The sequence below is a fragment of the Mus pahari genome, chromosome 3 (assembly GCF_900095145.1).
Source record: "Mus pahari chromosome 3, PAHARI_EIJ_v1.1, whole genome shotgun sequence".
Taxonomy (NCBI): Eukaryota; Metazoa; Chordata; class Mammalia; order Rodentia; family Muridae; genus Mus; species Mus pahari.
In genome coordinates this window covers 13068564-13091997 of record NC_034592.1, presented here as the reverse complement: position 1 = coordinate 13091997, position 23434 = coordinate 13068564, and the positions used below count along the sequence as shown (strand labels likewise).

At 51.9% G+C, this 23434-nt stretch overlaps 2 protein-coding genes across 16 annotated transcripts in view; one reads left to right on the top strand and one right to left on the bottom strand.

Moving 5' to 3' along the window:
• Window positions 1-3542, top strand: part of Camsap1 (calmodulin regulated spectrin associated protein 1) — a 60173-nt gene extending 56631 nt beyond the window's left edge. For all 6 annotated transcript variants that reach the window (XM_021192353.2, XM_029536172.1, XM_021192357.2 and 3 more), the window contains one exon: window positions 1301-3542. In XM_021192353.2, coding sequence (XP_021048012.1) covers window positions 1301-1603 — 303 coding nt within the window. In that variant the 3' untranslated portion in view covers window positions 1604-3542. The remainder of the gene's footprint in view (window positions 1-1300) is intronic.
• An 8792-nt stretch (window positions 3543-12334) lies between these two features.
• The window catches only part of Kcnt1 (potassium sodium-activated channel subfamily T member 1), a 54173-nt gene continuing 43073 nt past the window's right edge, over window positions 12335-23434 (bottom strand). For 4 of the 10 annotated variants that reach the window (XM_029536433.1, XM_029536436.1, XM_029536431.1 and 1 more), the window contains exons 22-31: window positions 22983-23117; window positions 22320-22431; window positions 21178-21279; window positions 20813-20896; window positions 20551-20676; window positions 20200-20220; window positions 19169-19499; window positions 17811-17873; window positions 14706-14793; window positions 12344-14577 (exon numbers count right to left, since the gene is read on the bottom strand). In XM_029536433.1, coding sequence (XP_029392293.1) covers window positions 14457-14577; window positions 14706-14793; window positions 17811-17873; window positions 19169-19499; window positions 20200-20220; window positions 20551-20676; window positions 20813-20896; window positions 21178-21279; window positions 22320-22431; window positions 22983-23117 — 1183 coding nt within the window. In that variant the 3' untranslated portion in view covers window positions 12344-14456. Of the gene's footprint in view, window positions 14578-14705; window positions 14794-17810; window positions 17874-19168; window positions 19500-20199; window positions 20221-20550; window positions 20677-20812; window positions 20897-21177; window positions 21280-22319; window positions 22432-22982; window positions 23118-23434 lie in introns of all 10 variants that reach the window. The other 6 variants (XM_021192319.2, XM_021192318.1, XM_021192317.2 and 3 more) reach the window with 2 other exon arrangements.

The window sequence follows — 23434 nt, the reverse complement described above, 5'->3', positions numbered from 1 at the left end:
CCATCAGACACATGTACATACTACTACTACTACTACTACTACTACTACACACATGTACCCTTTCCATCAGACACAAACTACAAATGATAAACAATAATAAGCCCATTACACTGACAAAATCAAATGTTTATGGAAATCATTTCTTCTGAAGCAAAGATAAGTCATTGTTTTATATTTTTATTACTCTTTTAAATTTTTGGTTTTATGGGCAAGAACTGGGACCTCCTTTTGGTCTGGCACACCCTGCTTTTTGGGTGGCCTCAGAATCTCCTTTGCACTCACTGGAGATGGCAGGCTGAGATTATACCACTGCAGTCAGATGCCTGGAAAGGCCAGGAGCCCCTGCCATACTCAAGAACTGCTGATACAGAGAGTGTATCTGGAGGAGTGTGCAGTGAGGACCGTATTCTCACACACCGCACAGCAAAGCCTGGTAGCAATGCCGATAGGTTCTTGGCTGCAGGTTCTTTCTTGGTAATAGCTTTATTAGAATGGGATGTGGTGGTGCATGCCATTGGTCCTAGCACTCAGGAAGCAGAGGCAGGGAGATCTCTGGGTTTAAGGCCAGCCTGGTCTACAGAGTGAGTTCTAAGACAGCCAGGGCTACACAGAGAACCCTGTCTTGGGGGGAGGTGGGGGGCAAAATCTAGACTCTAGTTCACAAATGCCACTCTTTGAAAGCCACCACTCAGTAGGTTTCTGTGTATTTAGTGCAGTCACTGGTCTACATGCGGTCTGTCTCCTTGGATGTCCTTATTCTGGGCTTTGCATACAGAAAGAAGACTCAGACATGTAAGTGGCAATGGTAGTCAGGACTCTGAGAGAGTGTGGTCACAGGATGTCATTTGGTACAAAGTGTGATGAGCCACAGACAGTTTTCTGCAGTTTCCTAGAGAAGAGACTCCATGCCCACTGTGTAGAATAGCTGACTCCTTCTGTTCTGACTACACCATTTCATACCTGCCCTCATAGTCTTTTTTATTTTAGCATTCATTGTGAACTGGTGCTCACTTGGTTTTGATTTATGTTTCTCCACAGCATGGAGCTGTGAAGCATCTTTTTATATGATTCCTCAGTTTGTCTCAACAGCATTTTTCCTGTTTGCTCAGAGTCTTTAGTACAGTCTTGTTGGCCAGCCATAGCTTTTTTTAAGTGGGGAGGCCGTGCTGGGCCTGTTTTATTCTTAAAAGATATTTATTGGACACTTAATGCCTTGGAAGGATACCTCCCCATTGGGCAACAGTGGAAATCTAGGGTGTCAGATGGCATTCAGTGTTTCCCATCTCTTTCTACTCCCCAGGAGCTGGAGAAGTGTGATGCCAACCACTATATCATTCTGTTCCGAGATGCGGGCTGCCAGTTCAGGGCACTTTACTGCTACCAACCTGACACTGAAGAAATCTACAAACTCACTGGCACGGGGCCAAAAAGCATCACCAAGAAGATGATCGACAAACTATATAAATACAGCTCAGACCGAAAGCAGTTTAATCTGATCCCAGCCAAGACCATGTCGGTCAGCGTGGATGCACTCACGATCCATAACCACTTGTGGCAGCCCAAGCGGCCCACAGTGCCAAAGAAGACCCAGACTCGTAAGTGACCATGGCAACCAGGACTCTGAGAGGTTGTGCTGACGGGATCCCTATTTATTATTTTCATCTACTTGGTACGAGTGTGATGCGCCCTGGACAGTCTTCTACAGAGGTCCCTAGAGAACAGAGAAGACGCTCTCGCCCCTGCTCACATGGATGCTGGGCCTTCACGGGCATGGCTGCTGGACCTGCTGACCACTGAGACCCTCACAAGGGGCACCATGGAGTGAGGTCCTGGCCTGTGGGCCCTCACTTGAAGTTCTTCAGAATAAGTTAAATGTGATCTGCTCTCTGGCCTCCCTTCACCCCTGTGCACATTGCCTGATGCCCCATGTTGGCCAGCTGTAATCGTGCGTGATTATAGGGCCAAGGCTCGTTCGGGTCAGGGTGTTTGAATGTCTTCATAAAAGGAGTTCGTATGGGAAATCTTTTTCATTTTAGAAATTGTATGATATTTATTGACTGTGTCTACTGCCAACCTTTATATCCAGTTCTAAGATTCTGAAAAAAAAAAAAAAAGAAAAAAAAGAAAAAAACCTGTTCCTTGCTGCTCAGAAAAAGTTTACTGAAAATGTCAGTTCACTAAAAGCACTGAAATCGGCAAAGTTTGTCTTCTGCTAAAATGACGTTTACATATTTGGAGTGAGTACTTCTGCCACACAGTTGGGAGGGCGATGGGTACTGCTAGCTGATGCTGGCCTCATTGAAAGCTGGCAGCTAAGCCGGCTTAGCCACCACTGGGTAGGTCTGGGGAATGTGTTGGTGTGTTCACTCTAATAAAGGCAGAGTTTGGTATAGTAGCGTACTTTGCACCCTTGACTGCCGGTTCCTTTGCCTGCCTGCCGTGGTTCTTGCTTCTGGAGGACAGCATGCTCAGTGCAGTGTGCAGTCTCAAGTGAGGTTGGAAATTCTGCTTTTGCCTTTTTTAAAACCTGGTGGTTCTTTGCAGTCATTTCAGAATGGTGTAGCTGCTTTGGGTCTCTTCCCCGCTGGTCCCTGTGGCAGCTGCCTGTCTCAGAACAGGAGTCCCTGGGGAGCAGAGGTGCCCCAGCGATGGATCAGCTATGTGAAGACCCTGGAGGCACTTGTAGTTTTGCACATTTCTTTTTGAGAGTGTTACTTGAATCTGTCCTAATTGCAGGAGAGAATTGAAGATCATAGAGGGAACTCAGACATCTTAGTGTTAGCATAGCAGTGTCATGCAGAGACAGGAAAGGGGCGTGGGACAGAATGCTGGAGGGGTGAGGTGAGGTCTTGTCTTCTCTTTCTTTGTGACTGTGTATCCAGTCAGGAGTGGCGCTGTGCTGTATGCGCATTAAAGTCTGTGACCACCTGTCACCGGCTGCCCTGTGTGTCTTCATTTCTCACTGTGCACTTGATGTTACCATATTTATTTTAAGAGAGCACTAAAATATAATAAAGTAATGGGCTGACTTTCTGTTAACCATGTGTGTGGTTGTCACAACTCCTTCTGCTGACAGTGTCGCATATCTCCTGGCTTCAGGGCAGCTGCACATGACTTTTGTGTTTCCTAGGAATTTATTTTTCATGAAGAGTTGGAAGACCTGGTGTAGAGCAGGAAGTATGGTGAGTTAGCGTTGGCCTGTCCTGAAGACCATCTCAGAATGCAGGGCCTGCACGTGAAGTACAGTGCCAGTGTCTCAAGCCCGGCTGTGGAGGCCGTGTGGCTTGATGGCTCAGAAGCACTCATGCCTTCTGTATTCCATGGCACAGAAGTAGTTTTGATTTTTTATTAGGAAGTTTCCGGTACAGGACTTTGTGGTGGTGATCTGGAGCCTCCAGGGTGTGGGTACATTGTCTTGGCTAACCAACTGTGCTGGGAAGGCTGCTCAGCTTTTCGGGCAGAAAGTGTCAAGAAATTCAGTACATGACGATTCATGTGGCTCATTCCTTAGTAACAACAGACCCCCAAGGAGCCCAGGTTGGTTGGCATTAAAAGTATTTCTCAGAAATAGATGTGCAGGGCTACATGTGTGTGTAGACGTGGGATGTATCTATATGTGCATATATGAGTATATGTACATGAATGTACAGTGTAGATGGCCTGTGTACACGTGTGTATGCATGTTAAAGATACCGTTTCTAGTGTGACCTTTTGACCTGGTATTCTAGGTGCGTCCCTGCAATACAATTTCCAGTCAGACTTTTGAGGCCCAGACTACTTCAGGCAATATTGAAAAGTGGCATGATACAAAATTTACTTCTAGATTGTTTGAAACTATGGTTGTTATTTGGAAGAAGAAAGTGTTAAAGTAAATTTTTCTTGTTGAAAGTTAATCAACTTGAGTAAACCTTTATAGATTGGTGCTGGTTTACCTAGTGAAATGGCTTTGATCTTGGTGACCTGAGCCTATTGATGATTTCATTTTATGGTTATCTGTGTCCAGTACCTGTAAAGCCAGTACTAACTCCTGTTTTGTGACTATGGCCAAGTCACAAGCCCCACCTGGGAAGCAGCCATGCCCAGCGTCCTCTTGTTTCTCACTGATTCCTTGGCAATAAACTTGTACCTTGCAGACTCAGGGTCTTCCTGGTGTCTGAGGTGCACTCTGGAGGCGCTTATGGTATCTGGTGTCCCTGGTGTTCTGAGCTTTGTGTTGCTGTGATAAATGAAAACCATAATAAAAGGTTTACCTGGCTCACAGATTACAATCCACCATTGAGGAAAGGCACGGCAGGCACTGAAGCAGAGCCAGTGGGGAATGAATGCAGCTCCCTGGCTTGCTCCGCTGCCGTTTCACACAGGCTCGACCCTTCCTAAACCACACAGACAATGTGATGGAGGCGGTTCCTCAGTGGGCATTTCTCCCAGGTCTTTCTAGGTTTGTGTTGACAAAAGCTGTGTCAGCCCTCAAACCTGTGAGAGGTGTCCGGCATCTTCCGGTGCCACCATGCCACCACTGGGAGGCCTGTGCAAGGGTATGGCTGGGGATGTCAGAGCTGTTATGCAAACTTCCCCGTCAATACACTTAGGGCATGGATGGCAGGTTCCTCCTGTGACCTGGAAAGTACAGTCTGTGTCCTTACTGACCAGGGTCTACTTTCCCCAGTTCCCCACGTGGCAAGGAGGACATAGTAACACTTGCATGGTAAGGAAGGACATGCAGCCCAGGCTACACCCTGTGAATGGTCAAGTCAGGGTGTAGTAGTTCTTTATAGTTAGGGTGGGTGGTACAGATCTTGCAGCAGTGTGGTAGAAGGGAGACCCTCGTCATACTTGTTCTGAAAGCTGGTGCCTGAGCACAGATCCTGGTTGGTGTCCCTCTGTGCACCACAAGCTTCAGAGGGTAGGGTGCCTATCCACATTCCAACATCTGTGATACCTCAGGTTTGTTTCCTGGCTGGAAATGGCCCTGTCGTACTTTCTGGCATATAGAGAAAGAAACTCTCTTGTGCCATAGGCAGGAGAGTAGTCCCTTGTGTTTGGGAAGGAGGGGTGTTCTTTTGTGTTTGATTATGTGGGCTGATGGAAACCCTGGGTAGCCACTGCTACTAATTTTAGACACAAAGCTGGGTGGCCCGAGAGAATGGCCCTGTACTTGGTGTTGTGTGGGGATTTAGGACCAGCCAAGCTCCCGGGTCTAGACCTGAAGACATGGGCTTCTGCGTGTTTAAGTTGAACTGATGCAGCTATTGTTTTGAAAGACAACTTGGTTTTTGGTCTCTATGCTGGATCTGTAGTTCCAGGTAGACTTTTCCTAAATGGGAGTGGGACAGCCAGGCAGTGCTAAGTGAATTCTCACAAGGTGTTTGCTGGGCTCACCATTATCACGGCTTTATCCACTCACACCAGTCCGTTTGCCTGCCATAGCTGCAGTTTTGAGCTTGTGACTGCTGTTGTGCTGCTATCTCATAAGCTGTTTTTGTGTTTGGTTCACAGGCAGCCTGTTTCTTGTTTCTTGTCCCAGGAGAGCAGACACTGGCAGGAACAGTGCTCTGGAGAGATGTAGCCACTGCTGGTTAACAGTGGACCCTGTCCCCACTCTGGGGCTTGTGGTTCTAGGCTTGGCATCAGATGACGATGCCATTTGCTATTGCCCGAATTTGTTTTAAGTTCTGGTGACCTCTGTATAGCTGTGTAGTAACTAACCACCAGGTATGAGGACATCTCCCTTTGCCTGTTAGTAATTGATGGATGGTCAGTGAAAGTGGTTAAACTTCTGGCAAGCGAACTGGAGGAAACAGATAGTTACCTCAGCACTGGGTTCAGGAAGGCCATAGGTGTTAACATGGAGCAGCCTCTGGGAGAGCGGGGAGTATGCCCTCAGTGGCAGCAGCAGTACCAGCGACAGCATGCTGGGCACAATGAAGTCACATTGTGAGTATGGACATGGCCCGGGCACCCTCTGGGATAGTAGGCCTGCTCTGAGACTGCCATGTCCCATGTCTCTATAGAGATAATCCCTTCCTGCAGTGCTCCCAGAGGTACTAGGGGCACATGTGTGTTGAGGACTGGAGGAGCCCTTCCAGGACAGTCTGCCCTCTACTTAAGCTCATGCACAGCTCTCTGTTCTGTCTCCTGCTCCACAACTGCAGACTTATTCATATGCTTGCCATATTTTCCCTAGAGCTACAGAAGTAGATAGAGCATCCACCTTTGGGTATCTGGGGGCAAAGGAGAGGCCCCTGGAACCAAGTAGTCTTGGCACCATCTAAGCCCACCCATCCCGTGGGCACCACCCTGCCACAAACATTGCAGGGAACCTTCTGCTGTGGAATGGTCTTCTCTGCCCTAGATGGCAATTACAGTCATTGAATAACCGGCCCAGTTTCTGGAAGGTAGTTGTGAGCCACTTGTGAGCACTGGGAACCAAACTCGTGTCCTCTTCGCCATCTTGCCAGCCCTTTCTGTTTACTTTAAGACATGGCATTCATTGCGGGTATTAAATAGGCACAGACCAGAGCATGTAGGTACAAGCTGACCCTTCTGGCTCTGCCTTCCTCAGTGCTGCCAGGTGCTTGGCATTCTTCTCTGGAGTGTCCCTAGTGCCATGTGAGATGCCATGTGGGTAAGCCTGTGGCAGCATGTGCCAACATTCAGTTGGTACTTATGTGGGTAGGATGGAGGTAGGGGTTGCCTACTCCATGAGGCTTCCTGCCCCTGAGAAGGAAAAGCAGGCAGCATGTAAACCAGGGGGCAGGCTTGAGGCCTGTTGTGCAAACTCATTCTGATGGTATAGTAGAGAGAGGGCACATCACAGACCCAGGGAGGCTGCTGAGAAAGCCGAGATGGTGGAGCCATTGCCCTCTGCTTCCTAGTGAGAAAAGTGGAGGATGTCAGGGGAGGCCCCACAAGTCCTGCTCCTGCAGTGTGAGCCTGTGGGCCTACCTGGCCAGGTGCTGGTGCACGGTGGGCTCACAGGGAGGGTCCGGGATTTGGATCAATATGGGTTGTCATTTGTTCATCAGGACTGAGTGGTGGCTCCCCTCCAGTGACGTTCCAGTTTCCTTGTCCCCTTTTAACTTTTGTTTTGTTTTGTTTTTGTTTTGAGACAAGGTTTCTCTGTAGCCCTGGCTGTCCTGGAACTCACTCTAGATCACGCTGGCCTTGAGCTCAAAGGGACCCTGCTGCCTCTGTCTCCTCCACCACCACCACCCAGCTCTTGATGGGCATTTCTGACCACATGAAGTTGACCATATTTCTCTCTCTTCATTGGCTGGCTGTACTTTTTGCTTTGGAAACTATACAAGTTTTTGCCTATTTTGTTATCTTTTGCAAATTGATTAGCTTTTTTCACTTTTCATGCTTTGTGTTAAATCTTGAAATTTCTAGGGCTGCATTATCAAGTTTTTGTTACTAGTTTTTAAAAATTCTATGCTATAGGGTCATGAAGACTTTTAAAGTATCCTCAAAACCTTCTTGGTTTGGGCTCATTGGTTCTCAGCCTGCCACACTCCTGGGGTTGGCTTTGGGCTTAGGAAAGTGTAGGCCTCTTGTCTGTTTACTACTGGGTAGATCTCCAGTGACCAAGACTGACCCTCACTCTCACTGTCAGCCCTGCTCACTGCTCTGTGACTTTGTTCCTCTTCTCTGGGCCCAGGGTCTGTGGGTGGGTCCGTGGGTGAGGGTCCACCCAGAGAGTTATGTTAAGTACAGGCAGGGGAGTTGAGACCACAGAGGTAACAAAACTCTTCAGAAGGCTGGAAGAGGACAGTGCCTGTGTCTTCTAGGTGACCCTGCCAGGCCCTGTTAGGCTGCACCTGCCGCTTGGCTCGTGAGTGTACTTCGAGTCTGTACCTATAATTCATGTTTCCTATTAATAGCACTGATGCAGGCAGCATATAAACACAAAGGATTTTTCTGTGAAACTTGCCATGAGCAATCTTACTCAACTTTTATTAATTCTTATTAATTTTAGATGCACTTGAACTCTGTTAACATTCTATGAAAAGGAATGTTTTCTTGTCCTCCCTCTGTAGCCCTATCAAGGCTTTTGTGTCTTTCCTACCTCCTGGCTGTGCCTGGGGGAGCTGCCGGGCATCCTCCTGGTGGCATTGTGGCGTTCCTGTCTGTAGGTTTCCTGTACTAGAATTGGGTTGAGTTTTACAGGATGCATTTTATACCACTGAAGAGATGGTGATTCTTTTCTCACCATCACGCCTTCTGGGTGATCAGAGAAACCTGTTTCCCTGGAATAAATGACCCAGCTCTGACCTACATATTGTCAGATTTAGTCTGCTGACAATTTGTAGTGTTTATGCCAGAAGTTGACCGGGCTTCTGGGAACACTTGCATTCATTGCCCCCCCCACACACACATTCACATCTTACTGCATGGTGTGCCCTGCACAGTCCTGGAGGCTAAGGCCTGAGATAAGGGGTGACAGGGCTAACTCCTGTGGCCACTTTCCTCCTCTCATACAGTCTCCACCCTGTATCCTTCTGTAGGTGTCCTTCTGTATCTGTGTCCTGACCACTTAGAAGATGACCAGTGAGATAGGGTTGGGTCACTCCTGTTCTTGTCTCCATGGTCCTTGTCTTTCAAACCCTTCCAGCAAACCCAGTAGTATTCTAAAGTTCTGGGGCTCAGGGTCTCAACATAGGAATTGGCACACACTTGCCTATGGCAGATGTCATCTCAGACTTCCACTGAGAGACCTGACCCTCACAGGAGTTTCCTCCCATTTCTGTATGGTAAAATACTAGAAACTACCCAAAGAACACGGTGATACGTGTTAGGTGTGAAACACAACACCGTAACACGAGTACTGTGGGCATTCAGCATGGGCTACATGGTGTGACTCTGAGGTAAAGGGGAGGAGAGGCCCCAGTCATCGTGGGCAGAGCAGGTGATGGATAAGATGTCGGTTCCTGTGGGGGCATAGACCGTTGGTCCACACTGACTGCTGCCTGGGTTGCTGATGGGCCTGGTGTACTTTAGTAGTTCACAGATATAATGGGGATCACGAAGCAGAGTGAACTGCTCCAGTTACCAGCTAGTCTGGTCTGGTAAGACGGAGCGCCAGGATCAGGTAAGTGAAGTGGACTTAGTGCAGAGGCCACAGGAATCAGAATTCTCTAGGCTCAAGCAGCCTAGGAGGATGCAGTCCTCAGTTGATATCTGGACACAAGGGAAGTAGGACTCACTGAACCTAAGTGCTGAGGGGCAGAGGCAGAGCCTGGCAGCCCTGACGCGCCTCTGGCTGTCTCACCATGCTCTGCCACCAGCATGTGCTATGGTGAGAATTTTTGTGGGGTTTTTGGTTGTTTTATGTATATGACTGTGTGCTGCCTCAGATCTCATGGAACTTGGGTTATAGATGCTTGTGAGCTGCTGGTTGTGTGCGTGCATGTTTGTGTGTGTGTGCTGGGAACCAAACATGGGTCCTCTGGAGAGCAGCAGTTCTTAACTATGAGCCATCCTTAGGCGACCCACCCCAACTCCACACACTCCACACCCCCTTTGTTTTTCTACTGGGCCTAATATAGCCCTGGTTGGTCTTGGTATGTATACCAGGCTGGCCTCTGCTTCTTGAATCCTGGGATCAAAGGTATGTGCCACCACACCCGGCTTGGTTTGTGTCCTCACTGTGCCATTGTGGGTGAGATTCCATCTTCTTACATGGCTTAGGAAAATTAAAGTTTTTCAGGTGAAAATTTAACAGATATGGCAGTGCCTCCAAAGTAGGGACCCTGAGGATGGGCTAGACCAGCCTCTGCAGGTCAGCAGTGCAGCCTGTAATATTTGCTTATGCCAATGTTATATGCAGATCCTGTTGGTTCTGGTGCCCTGGCCAGGCCTGTCTTGGTTGCTAGGACGTCCTGAGAAGAGTGGGCAGAGCAGGGACCAGAGCTGCTACCTTGATGAGAGAGGCAGGGTGGCTGCCCTTTGTGACTTCCTTGGACTCTCGCAATGGACAGTTGGTGTAGGTGCCACCCAAAGGTAGTGCTGTCCCTGCAGTCTAAGCTGGCAGAGGTTCTAAGAAGTTTACTTCCAAAGTCCAAGCTTGGGCCTTGCTGCTCTGAGCTTTTAACAGTGGGCCTGGGCTTCAGTTTCCCTGGTAAAGGGAGTACCCACCCACCTGCCCTACACTCTTATGAGTATACCCGAGTCTGTGAGGGAGGAGTTCCTCAAGCCATGCAAAAGACAAGGCCGTGCGGATCTGCATCCTAGTTAGAGAACATGTATTTCATTCAGCAGAGCCTGGGAGTGGACAGGATAAGAGTCCTTCTTACTGCCTGCTGTCTCCTGGACCACAGCCAGCTGTTTAAACACCTCTGTTAATGTGCATAAGATGTTCAGAGCTGGATGCTCCCACTTGGAGGAAGAGTAGGCCCTGGGCCAGGGAAGTACTAGTATGTGCCTGGCTGCAGAGGGTGTGAATGAAGGATGAGGGCGGGGCTTGCTGTGTTCACAAACTGCCCACCCCTGGCGGGCACCTGTAGGGATACCGAGTTGCCCATGCAGAGTCCAGGGCTCTGGACCCTGGGCCAGGGTTGAGGCTGTTTATCTAGATAGTCAGATGTCACCCCCAGCTCAAGGCTAAAGCATGATTGGGTGCTGCCCTGTGTGAGTTGCAATTGCATTGGGAAACTACACTGCAGGGCCTGGAGCAGACATGTGCCCCCTTGTGCTCATAGGAGCTCACAGGAACTGAAGTCACACGACACGACCCCTGTATGGTTTTCAGCTAGGTCCTCTGCATAAACCTTACGTTGTGTATCTTCATGTTCCCGTGGGACTAACGACGGGAGTGAGAGGTGTCTGACTCCTTTGCCTGTGCTGGGGACCCTTTTTCTACTGGGTTGTCACATCCACCCATAATGTGAAAGTTTGTCAAGTCTTACTGTGTTTTGTTAGGCTATGTTCAGTAGATATCCCTGGGAGTCCTGCTTTTGTTTATTTATTTTTATTTTCTGAAGGGAAACGGGAGGAGTTGATCTGGGGGGGGGGAGGTGGTGGTAGTGGGTACTGGGAAGAGGTGGGGAGGGAGAACTGCAGTAGGGATATAATGTGTAAGAGAATAAAAAATAATATACCCAAAACTTTTTTTTTTTTTTTTTTTTGGTTTTTTGAGACAGGGTTTCTCTGTGTAGCCTTGGTTGTCCTGGAACTCACTCGGTAGACCAGGCTGGCCTCGAACTCAGAAATCCGCCTGCCTCTGCCTCCTGAGTGCTGGGATTAAAGGCGTGTGCCACCACTCCCGGATAATACCCAAAACTTTTATTGATACCAAAGGCATGTACCTGCTTTGTGCACAGTGAGCATTAGACACCCAGAACCCCATTTTTAAGGAACCTGCCTCTTAGAAGGGAAGACAAAATAAACTGAAATTAGTAAGGTAGTATCTAAACTGTTAGCTTCGCCACAGCAACACTCTTCTTGTCACTCAAATGCAATCTGTCTTTATATTCTACACTGTCTTCCTAATGAAACTTACCCAACAGGGAAAACTGTGACTCAGAATTTAGAAAGGTCCTTTTGAGGGCGATGTGGTGTGTGACTCTGTGGGGCCTAAGATGAGGGGTCAGAATGGCTGGTTAAGAGCATGGTGGGGCTGAGCACAGCCTGGGGGTTCTGGCAAATGTAGACCAGTCACATCCTCTCAGGAATCTGTCTTGAAACCCCCCAAAGAGATGCCTCGAGCATGGGGACATGTGGTAGAGTGAGAGGGACTTGGGGAATGGGTCATGTCTCAGAGTCTTCTTTCCGTTGTGGGTCTGTTTTATCATTGGCCACCTGAAGCTACCCTCAGTTGGCGTGGCAGATGTGTAGCTGGATTGGTGTTGCCTCTGTCTCTGCCCTGCCTGCTTTTCTGCACTAAGCACTTAAGCTTAGATACCCCTGTCTGTCTGGCACTGCCCATCTGTAAATACATGTTACCGAGACAGCCTAGAACCTGCAGCAAACACATGCTTCCCAGGCTCCCAGCTGCCCCCCACCCTCACAACACGGCTGCCAGTGTCTCACTTAGCACAGGCTACAGCACCCAAGACACTATTTTGAGCTACAATTCCAAGTAGTTAGGAACGAAAAAATGAAAGGCTTCTTGCTAATTTTGTATTCCTTGAACATTCTGTTGCTGTGTGTAAATTCTGCCTCTTCCAGGGTTGGGACAGACCCTGTCCATTGGGAACGAGTGTCTCATGAGAGCCCTTAAGACCAGTAGGGTATGAGGGCTGGGAGAATTGGTGGTGTCCAAAGATAGCAGAGACAGGGGTACTGCAAAGGACAGTCTTCCGGGCCTAGAGATAAAGGCAATGGAAGCTATGGAGAATTCCAGGTGTGCAGGTGGCTTTTATTGATCTGGTGACTGGCATCTCGGCACACAAATCCTCCTGGTACCAGTCCCAAGTACCAGTCCCAGGGCTGGGCATCTTTAAAAGCTAGCAAAGGCTGGGCTGGAAGCATCTGTCTATAACTGTGGGAGGAGCACCCTCCCGACACACTGTTAGAGACTGAAAATGTATTTCCATGCTGCAGATGAGCACATCCTGACAGGGCATGGAGCACGTGGCTTTCCCCAAGGTGCCTCAGAAGTGGCAGCTCTTCCAGCATGGACTTGAAGGCTACTTAGTCCCATCTAGATGAAGACCAGTTTCCCTCTTTCTCTGGGCTCAGCAGCCTGGCAGAGGGCTGAGCAGGGAGATAGAATGTGAGCATAGACTCAGACCTCTCCTGCTCCAGAGCGATGGCCACTGACAGACCCCAGCCTAGATAAGTCCTGGCCAGCCAAGCCCTGTGCGAACCGCCTGCTTCTCTACCCAAGCCCCAAAACTTCTTCCCTGAGTCCTTACAGCCAGCGTTGACCCATTACACCTCACCAGGACTCATGCATACTTCGTGAACAAGAAAGTTCCAACAGGCACGGAGTGGCAGTCGGAAGGCTGGATCTGCAGGAGGTTATGGGACGGGGACACGTAGGTGCAAGTACTCTCCAGCAAGCTACAGCAACTGCCTTGACCCTTATCGCCTGCTCACCTGAGGTTCCATCTGCTCTGGCTGAGGAAGTGTGGGCCCTTTGGTCCATCCCTTCACCCCAACCTTTCAGGACACTTAAGGGGGAAGTTCACATAGTCGCATCAGGGGCACCTTCCTCCCAGGTGTGGCATGAGGGTGGATCTCCAGGACCTTAAATGAGTTGTGCCTATCTCTGGGACATGCTGAACCATAGGGGGAAACTGATAGAAAGCTTGCCAAGGGCTCCTCTGAGGATCACATCCCCACACACCTTGGGGCAGCTGCTGAGGCCCAGCCACCTGCAGCCACAGAGGATTTCATTACTGTTTGGGAAGGCCGGGCTGGCCATCTCAGAGGTTGGGAGCTAGTCTGTGAAGTCTGGGGTGAGGGATACAATTCTAACCCTAAAACAGGTGAGCCTCAGCTGTCTCCACACCCACCATTCCAGAGCCATGGTGGGCTGCCTTGTTCCATGCATGCCTGCAGGATGTATCCATTTTAATAGAAGGTTCCAGTTCTGATCATACAAACCATAAACAGGAATGAAATTGGCTGCCTGGAGCAATCCCTGGAGACCTGAGGCATGACCAGGGCCCAGAGCTAATTGTGCTTCTCAGATCAGGAGTTTAGAGACAAGAGTTTCAGTGTGAAATGGTCTGTGGAGACACATCATCTGCCAGTTCGGTGTCCCCAAAGGCCATGGCTAGGGAAGCTCAAGTGTGAGAGCTAGAAACGGCATCTGACTTCCATCCACAGCTCAGGACCTCTGGACGATCCCGTGGTCCCCTCCCCATGCAGGGACTGCAGAACTCAGACTCAGGATGGGGCTCTCCTGACTAGGTTTCTAAGCCCCTCTGTTTTTCCCCTCTTAAAGGGCATGGCACCTTTACTGGTTGGCCCCTTGCCTGGTTCTGGGGAGAGGCACCCCATCCCTGATGTAGTCTCAGAACCACGCAGAAACTGATCAGAACAGCATGCTGAATGGCTAGAGAACACAGCTGGCTTCCATGCAGGAGGACTCCCCAGCCCCCTCTGGTTCCAGGTCTTTACTTCTCCCATGCACCCCAGCACCCCTTCAGAAACTGCTGAGTGAAGCCATGCAAGACGGAGGGATCCAGGATAGTGTCCAGTCCCTGTTCTGTCTGCTTGCCTCACACTTTAGCCAGACCCCAGTCACGAGTTGTGGTACAGCTATGTAAAGAGATGCAAATCATTCAGATTTGTAAAAATAGGTTAAAAAAAATGCTTCATGCCACTTCCCAGAGTGGTCCAGTGGTCTCACAACTGGCCCCACTGAGAGGATTTCCTTTCTGGGGGCAAGTCTTGGAGTCACTGTATATGTATAAAGTCATAATGCAGCCAGCCTGCTTGGGCCAGGCCAGCCTGTGACAGTGTCTCCTCTCTTCTCCTGCGTCCTCCTGTTTGCCCCAGCACAGGGCTCAGAGCTGGGTCTCATCCCGGGTCTCTGGATTACAAGAAGAGAGCTTGTTGCTGCAGCTGCTTTTCCGACTCTGGGAGCTGCTGGCCACATGGGCCAGGGGGTCGGAACGGATGAGGTACCTGCAGAAGACAGCAAGGCAGGTCCTGGAATGGCAAGCCAGGTAGGTAGCCACACCAGCCCCTTCCCAGGTGATTCCCGCCCCCCTCCCCCATGCCTGATGCTGGGACAGCCAACACTTTGTACTCACACAATATCATTGGGCTCCAGTCTTGTGTCTGGAGGGGGGTTGATGAGTACATAGGAAAGGGTGTTCTGGTGATGATCGTTCATCTCATCTGGAAAGGACATAGCCCAAGTGTCACCACAGCCCTACCCCATACAGCTCTGCAGGGCCCCAAGGAGCCAGGGGGGCTAGTTGTCCCTCCTTTCTGGTCACAGATGGATTCTGACACCTGTCCTCAGCTCCTGCCTGCACTCGGCAGGGCTCAGCCACAGGAAGAGCAGAGCACTGGCTCCCACTTGCCTGTGCAGGTTGCTCAGCTGCAAGCCAACCTTAGATGACGTCTCACCAGTGTGTGGGGCCAGAGCAGAGTGACCGAGCACACCTATACATGCCTGCTTCTTACAGATCTGTATGGGCAGGTGCATATGCTCACATGCACACATACCTGCACAACACCTGAGTACACCTGTGCATATCCATGCATGCCTTCACCTGAATATATAACTGTGCACACTTAAACACACCTGTGTACACCTATTTATCCACACTTGCAAGGACCTGTGTATACCCTATATGCATGCACCTGCACATATACATGTGTGTACCCTTAAACACTACTGGTCACCTGCACATGACACACCCACATGCCTATAATAACCACATGCACACCCATACACACACACTCCATCTACCTCACACCTACATACGTACATAAGCTGCAACCTCAGTTGAAGTGCTCTGCAGGAGCCCTATCCCTGGGGACTGGGAAGGCCACCTCTTGGACTCATTGATCAGAGAACAGGGTCGTTCCCTCCTAGCCCCAGGGTGACCATGGACTGACCCGTGAGAATGTAGACAGTTGGGAGAAGCAGCCTGTTATCTCATTGGTGCCTGTGCTTGGCCAGCAGGGCACCATGGCCTCATACAGTCCTGGCAATGACCCTTAGCTTGCTGACCTCAGTTTACCTACTTCATATTTAGAAGTATCTCTGGACTCAATGGACATACAAAATGAAGGTGACCTGAGACAGGGCATCCTCTACCTGGCTCCTTCCATTTCTCTCTATCCTTTGGTCAAGCTGGACATAGCCCTAAGAAAAAGACTGACCCCTCTGTGAAACTAAAGAATCTGCCAGGTAAGCCAACCGAGCCGGGGAGGGTATGCCTCAGCTCTCAGAACTGCAGCTCCAGGGTGAAGGGATACGGCACAAAATGCTTCTGAGAAATGGGGGTGGGGCACCTCAAACAGTCTATACCTGGGGTAGTTGAAATGGAGCCAACACTTCTGTCTACTTCTGCAGGGTAGGAAGGCCTGGTGGCCTGCCCTCCATACATGAAGGCTGTTCTGTCGCATGAGCATCCGTTTTTGCTCCCCGCCCCCCAATCCTACAGTCAAGATACCCATGGTATGACTCATGCTGGGAACCAAATGGGAGAGGTGTGATTCTGGGACCAAGCCCCTCATGCAGTGGCGTGGGTAATGCAGGGACAGCAGGGTGTGTGCAGAAGCAAGAGTATTCAGGTGTGAGTACGACATTCCAGACCACAGCACTGATTCATTTCTGTCATGACCACCATACAGTCATCCTAAAGGTGGGGCTAGAAGCCCTGGCTGTGAGAAGAAGCTGCTGGATCTTCCTCCATCAGGGATGGGTCCCCGGCCATGATTCTCTTCCAACCAGGGTCAGATCTTGGAATGTCTGAGACTAGCAAAGCCCAGGATGGGACTAGGCCTGGCTCAGTGTTGAATGAGGGGGCCATGCCAAATTCCAGCCGTAGTGCAAGGAGGGGCTGTGGTCAGTCTTGTGGCACTGACTCCAACTGCTGGGATGGAGAAGGCAAGCTAACTGTCCTGAGATGGCCTCGGCAGCCCCCATGCTTGGTAAAGGTGGACAGCAGGTGCAGGGGTAGGTGGGGACAAGACCTGGCTTCAGTGCACTTCTAGAATGGAAACTCCCAACAACAGCTCATGCTTCTGCGACAGCTGTGTCCCCTCTCCTCCTCCCACTTCCCCAGCCCAGTACGCCCAAGATTCAGGCCCTGGCCCTCTACATCCATTTCCCATGTAGTGGATTCTCCGCTTGCTCATCCCAGGGCCAGAGTAACTCCAGGGGCTATGTCCCTGGGACCAACCCCTCCCCGGCGTTGCCCTTTTCCGAGCACAGTGTGACATTCTGGCCAGACATCCTGATGCCACTCCATGATGCCCGTAGGCTAATGTGCTGAGAACTAGCACATTTTCTCCAGTGAGCGCACAGGTGATGCTCACTGTACCCAAGAGCATCTGTGACCCTGTAGGAGCTGCCCAAGCCTGTGCCTGCCCACCTTTGCCTAGCAGCCACACAGGAAGCAGATGTAACTGGGTGCAGGATACACTTGGTTCATGGAAGTCACCAGCCCTAGATCTGAACCCCAAGTGCCCAGCAGAGGGCCCAGCTTCCATGAATGCTGTTATGGGTGGCAGGATGAGAAAAATCACAAGCCCAGAAGATGCCAACACTTCACTTCTGTGGCTGCCCACAGCCATCCTTGCAAACAAGGACCCAGCTTAGCTGAGCTCAGATACCCCTAAAGGATGACAGCCTATACTGAGGGGGGACACTGAACGGCAGTGGCTTAGCCTCTGCTCCAGCCTCAGGGAGGGAGGTGAAACACACAGGCGAGAAGTAAGGCGGTCTCTGTCTCAAGCAGAAAGAGACTTCTCTTGAAGCCCCACGTCTACCCGGCTTGAGTAATCCGAGGCTGTCTATGCTTTGGCACAGAATGCCAATGCTAAGTTCCATCCTCATGCCTGCCTACTGAGACACAGGGAATTTGGGCATCTCTTGGGACTAGCCAGGGAGACCAGCTGTTGTTGGGATGGCCTGTTGCCTAGTCAGTGCAAAGCTGGGTGGCATGGCACATCCTAACGGAACTGGGTCAAGTATTTTAGGACCAGGGTGGGTTTCATCATCTGGGCTCCCACGGCTCTCAGCTAGGAGGCCCAAACCAAGGAGGGAGGCAGAAGGTCTGAGAACCCACTGTGGACACACAAAGCCCTCTCTTCTGGTCACTGCCTGGCCCAGCCAAGGTGGCAAAGGGTTGGCACATCCCCTGTGTGGTGGCCGGTATTCACTGGAGCAGAATTACCTTGCAAATATCCCAGGTTTACCCGATTCATCACATCACTGGCTGTTAAATTTGCTACGTCCTCTATGGAACACATAGGAGAGGCACAGACAGAAACAGAGAGAGAGAGAGACAGGTCAGCAAGCATTGGCGGGGTGGGCACGCTGGCACAGCAGAATGGGTGGGGGGCAGTGACCAGCTGCACGCAGACACCGTCCACGCTGGGAGAATGGTGGCCAGCACTAGTGGCCTCAGAAGCAAGTCAGTTGCCAAAGGGAATCTGGGCTTTATCTGGCAAGCTTATCTTGGCAGGGGCTGGGTTGCAGAGGCTAAAGGGCAGGTCGTCACAGGGCTCCACTTTGCATCTGCTCGTACTTGCAAAGGCTCGTGAATGCTGGCATCCCCTTAGCCTTGATTAGTTTCCTGGAACAGCAGGTTACCCAGGCAGTACTGAGGAGGTCACTAGATCTAGGGTATTATAGGGACACTCTCCACACTGTACACATGGCTGGGGAGGGTTCTGGTGGCCTCAAAACTTTGGTCTCAGTCTTCCCCAGCCAGGCCTTTTTCCAAGTCTACCACTGTCTTGTGAACATACCAGGAATGCCCAATATGTACCGCCTATGCACTATGATGCCCCAGTCCCAGTGACGCCTGGGCAGCGCCTTCTACTTAGAGGAGTCTCTAGGGTGACGATGGACATTAGCATGTAGGGTGGGCCTTGGCAGTGGCTGAGTACTGAAATGCTGAGAGAATGGGGAGAGGCACAGGTCAGAATAGAGATCCTGGGCCCCTCTGACCTCATCAAGAGGTAACATCTCTCGAGGAAGTCCTTATCAAAGTCACACTGGTGTTACCCCCAAAATGGCACAGAGAGAAAGGAGTTACAAACATCTGTTTGCACAGATGTTCCCCTAGGGCTGACTCTGGAGCAACAGAGCTATGGCGACTGCCTTGGGAGGGACATGGGATGGATTGAGAAATGTGCAGGCTGTTCTTGTCCCTGATGACCAGGGCAGGGATGTGCTGTGGCCCCGCCAACTCCCTACCTCTCATGTCTCTCATGGGATGGGAAGACTGACGTTGTATCCCAGGTGATGAGTTTGGGGGAGCTGGCTTTCCCTTACATTATGGGGGGAAAACTGAGGCTCCAGAGTGGTAGAAATGAGTCAGTTTGTGGGTCACTCTGAACCTTCTCCATATGACGTGGGTGCAGACGGCTCTCTGCCCTTTGCTGAGCAGGCCCAGGGAGGCCATGGTGGACCTGAGCCATCCCAGCTGTGGGGTCAGGCAGATATGAGATGCCGCCCATCAGCTGATCTGCTACGGTCCTACCAGCCCTGCCTCGTTACTGGCTCTGCCTTGTTGCCGGCCCTTACCATAGCCAGTGGTGGGCAGTCCCAGGTGCTTCATTCGGTTCTTGACCAGCTCCGAGAGCTCCTGGCGCTCCGAGCGCCGGTACAGGCTGAGCCGCTGCTGGGTGATCCAGTCTGTGGCCACGGGTGCCTTCCCCACCTGCTTGGTGCTCTTGCGACTCAGCTTGCGGGCCCACTGCAGGCTCTTGCGACGAAGTACTGGGTGCTCCACTGGGTCGGCACTGCCCCCGTGACGGCCATGGGTGCTGCCACTGCCAGATGCAGCCCGTGTGCTCCAGGGCCCCTTGGCCTCCCGAGTGTCCTCGCAGTCCTCCATATTTACCGAGATCTGAGACTGGGCAGGCAGGAGGGCTATGGCTGGGCCCGCCTGTGGCATGAGGTGCCCGGAGAGGAGATGGGCCCTGGACCCACAGTGTGAACTCCAGCCTTCTCCAGGTCAGAAGAACTGTGGGGGTCTATTTTCTCATCTGTACCCCAGTCTGCCTGGCCTCCTGGCCCAGGATGGAGCCAGCCTGTCCCCATTTCCCTGGGGCTGAGGGAGGATCCTTAGCCTCTCTGGGCCATCACGTCTAGGGTCGGCCTGGTTCCTCTAGCCCAGCATATCCTGACCTTATCCTAGGGGCCCTTGTCTGTACCACAGTTTACCCATACGCAGATGGGGCAGGTGTCACTGCCAAACACATCCCTGGGAGTCAGCAGAGAGCAAACAGGCTGTGCCTGCCTAAGTGGGCGTGAGAGGCACTGGGGAGGATAATGAGGGCGTGGGGGTCAGGTCAGACCATAGAGGCACCTGCCACCTGCTTATGAACATGGAGCTGGGCTGGGGCGAGGGGTACAGATGATGGGCTGAAATCCTGGATCTGCTTCTGCTTTAGTTCCACACTGTGTGGGAGGATGGTAACTGCTAAACACCCCCAACCCTGAACTGCCCAGTGACCAACACATTTTCATTTCCCGCCTGCTGCCCAGGGGCCTGCTCAAGGTATGGAAGAGCCCCATGAAGCAGGAGCTCCACGGGGGTCCTGGGTACTCACCTGGGCTCTGACGTCATGGGGCTGTAAAGGAAGCCAAGGGCTGTTGGGACCCGTGGGTGTGTCTGCCTCTTCCCCAGTGCGCCTTGGCCTCTCCATATAGGACATGCAGGGGCGGGGTGGTGGGAGGCATGCTGCCCAAGTCAGGTAGACCTCCCCCAACACCATGCCCAGTCCCCTGGAGCTCTGGGGTGCTTCCCAAGGTCACTGTTCTTCCCAGAGTGGCAGCTGCCCTCACTGGAGGCACATGCTTTAGCCACTGAAGCCTCCTGGAAGGGGCCCATGGCAAGCAGCAGCCGCAGCCAGCTCCCCAGCACTGGGCTGTAAGGAAGCTCTATGGTACTGGGACTGTACCTCCGAGGAGAAGACATGGCACTCGGTCCTGTAGATGCCGATGGGGATCTCGGCGCTGGAGGAGCAGAGTTTCTGGAAGAGGCGGCCATAAGTACGGATCCACAGGTCATCCTCGGTTACCTTCATCTGCAAGGAGTAGGAATCCCTGAACTGAGGAGTTACAATACCCAGAGCCCCAGTGCTACAGCGAGCCACGGACGGTAGCTATGCCGTATGGCACCACACACCCGCCCCCCATCCCCACCCCACTCCCCACACTTACAGCACAGAGGTAGCCGGAGCCTGGTGTAGTATCAAGGCCCAACAGCAGCCTGGTGATGGTGATCATGTAGTCCTTCACGAAGGACTGTGGGGCAGCAGGGCCACGTGAGGCAGATATTCCAGCCTCCACACTCAGAACCTGCCTGCCATCCCGGCACATGAGGTCCAAAAAGGACCGGGATCCCAACCCCCCAGAGCGGTACTAAGGTATCCCTGAGGGCAATGAGAGCTGCTGCTCCAGCAGGAGCAAGTCAGGGGGGCCTGGGGAGGCCTGTTCACTGCAGTGGGACCAGATGCCAGCCACAGATTGGCTGTGGACACTGGGATTACGGGACCCTGCCCACCTTTCTCCACATTCCAGCTGACCTGGTAGAGCAGTGTATCCAACATGCTGATACTAAATACTCGGCCAGCAGCAAATGGCAGGCGGAACATGAAGGCCAGGTTGGAGCCATTCTCCCGTTCTTGCTGCAAGGAAGGGGTCCTCAGATGACGCAAAGGATTGTGGGTGGCCATCAGAGCAAAGATGTGTTCATAGGATGTGAGTATGCATATGTATGTACATGTCTGTGTGGTATGTCCATGATGCATTTTGTGTGCATAAGTGGTGTATGAGCATGTGTGCATGGTATGTATACATATGCATGTGTTGTATGTGCATAGTGTGTATACATGGATGTGCATCTGTGCACACACCAACAGACTTCTGGCTTGAATATCCAGCTGCATTCCCTTACACTCTCAGGCACAGAGCCTAAGGAGAGTTTGGGGCTCTGAGAAGAGAGTGGAACCCAGGGCCTCACACACACTGTCCCAGATAACTCCTCCATCTTCCTCGGTCAGCCATGCTGGTCCCTGGTAGCTCTCCACAAGCACACTGGCCCAGGCTGAACTTGGGCCTCACACAGAACAGCAGGCATTGGCAGCCATGACATCCTCATCCTAATACATGGCTTCCCAGTACCTGGCCATCCCTTGTGTGCATAGCAGGAAGGACCAAGCCACCCTACACAGAGCAACACAGACAGTGAGCTCTCTCCATACTCCTGAAGTTCCCCATATTCCCCATGAGTTCCTGGGTTCTTAGTGTGTCTATAATACCTTGCTGAGTTCCTATGCCCCTGGGTTCCACATCTGACCCAGTGGATGCCTTCCATGGGCCCTGATACCTCCCATAGAACTCCAGTGTCAGAAGTGCAACAGCCCTGCCACTGCTGCCCCACCTGCTGTGTGATCAACGCAGGTCTCTCCGCTCTCTGCTCCCTAATGTAGAGTACAGAGGCAGTGCCTGGTACCCGGTGGGCTGTAAGCATCTGTTAGTAGTTCCTGGCGGATCACCGCTGACCTGTGGGTGCTGGGGGGGGGGAGCACCACAGAGAGCACCACCAACTGAGCCTGTCTCCTCAGCTACTGCAGGCCATAGCCAATGCTCCCACAGCCCTTCCTCTTTGTCCTGCTCTCTCTGGGCTCTTCAGTGAAGGATGACCTGCCAGGAGGAGGCCGCTTACCTTTTCGAGTTTGGAAAGAGCCAGAGAGTAGCTGTCCTTGGCACGGAACTGCATGAACCGCATGTTGGAAGGGTGCGTGAGCTCCGTGGTGATGCTGAGACTGGGGAAAAGCCTGAGGGAGGATGATTGTGGGAGCTGTCACCCACTCAGGGCTGAGGACCTCAGTGGGTCCCCGGGCTGTGGAGTCTGTGGTGGATATTATGGCTGTGGGGTCTATGGTGGGTCTTGTGGTCGTGACTAGGTGGCCTCTTGTGGGTCCCATTGTTATCGCTATGGGGTTGGTCTCTAGTAGATCTTGTGGTCAGGGCTGAGGGCCTGAGTTAGTTCCAGGGCTGTGGTCAGCATTATATCATGTCCCAGGGCTGTGGGGTCTATGGTGGGTTCTGTGGTCATGACTAGGTGGCCTCTTGTGGGTCCCATTGTTACAGCTATGGGGTTGATCTCTGGTAGATCTTGGGGTCAAGCCTGTGGAGTCTGTGGTGGGTCCCATAGTCATAGAAGTGTAGTCTCTTGTGGGTCCTGTGGTGAGAGGTCTTTGAACTCTAATGGGCCCCATGGTCATAGCTGTGGGGTCTCTTGTAAGGATCACAGTCAGGGATGTGGACTCTGGTGGGTTCTATGGTCCTCACCATGAGGCCTAGCTCCCACGGGTCGGGTGCTCACCGGAACATGGTTTGCACATTGACAATAGTTTTGGCATCTGCCATGTAGTCCTCTTCGGCGCTCATGGTACTCTCCTTGTCCACCACCACCAGGTTGTCAGCATAGATAATGCCACACTGCAGTAAGCTGTCCAGGCTGCGCAGGGCAAGCAATATGGCCATAGGATCAGCCCCAATCCCCCCCAGTACCCCTTCCCCTGGATTGGGACCAACTGCTCATTTGAGGCAGTCTGGGGAGGGTGGCAGAGAGGGACAGCAGGCACCCTGGCCATGCAGACACCCTGGCCATGCAGGCACCCTGTCCATGCAGGCACCCTGTCCATGCAGGCACCCTGTCCATGCAGGCACCCTGTCCATGCAGGCACCCTGTCCATGCAGGCACCCTGGCCATGCAGGCACCCTGGCCATGCAGGCACCCTGGCCATGCAGGCACCCTGGCCATGCAGGCACCCT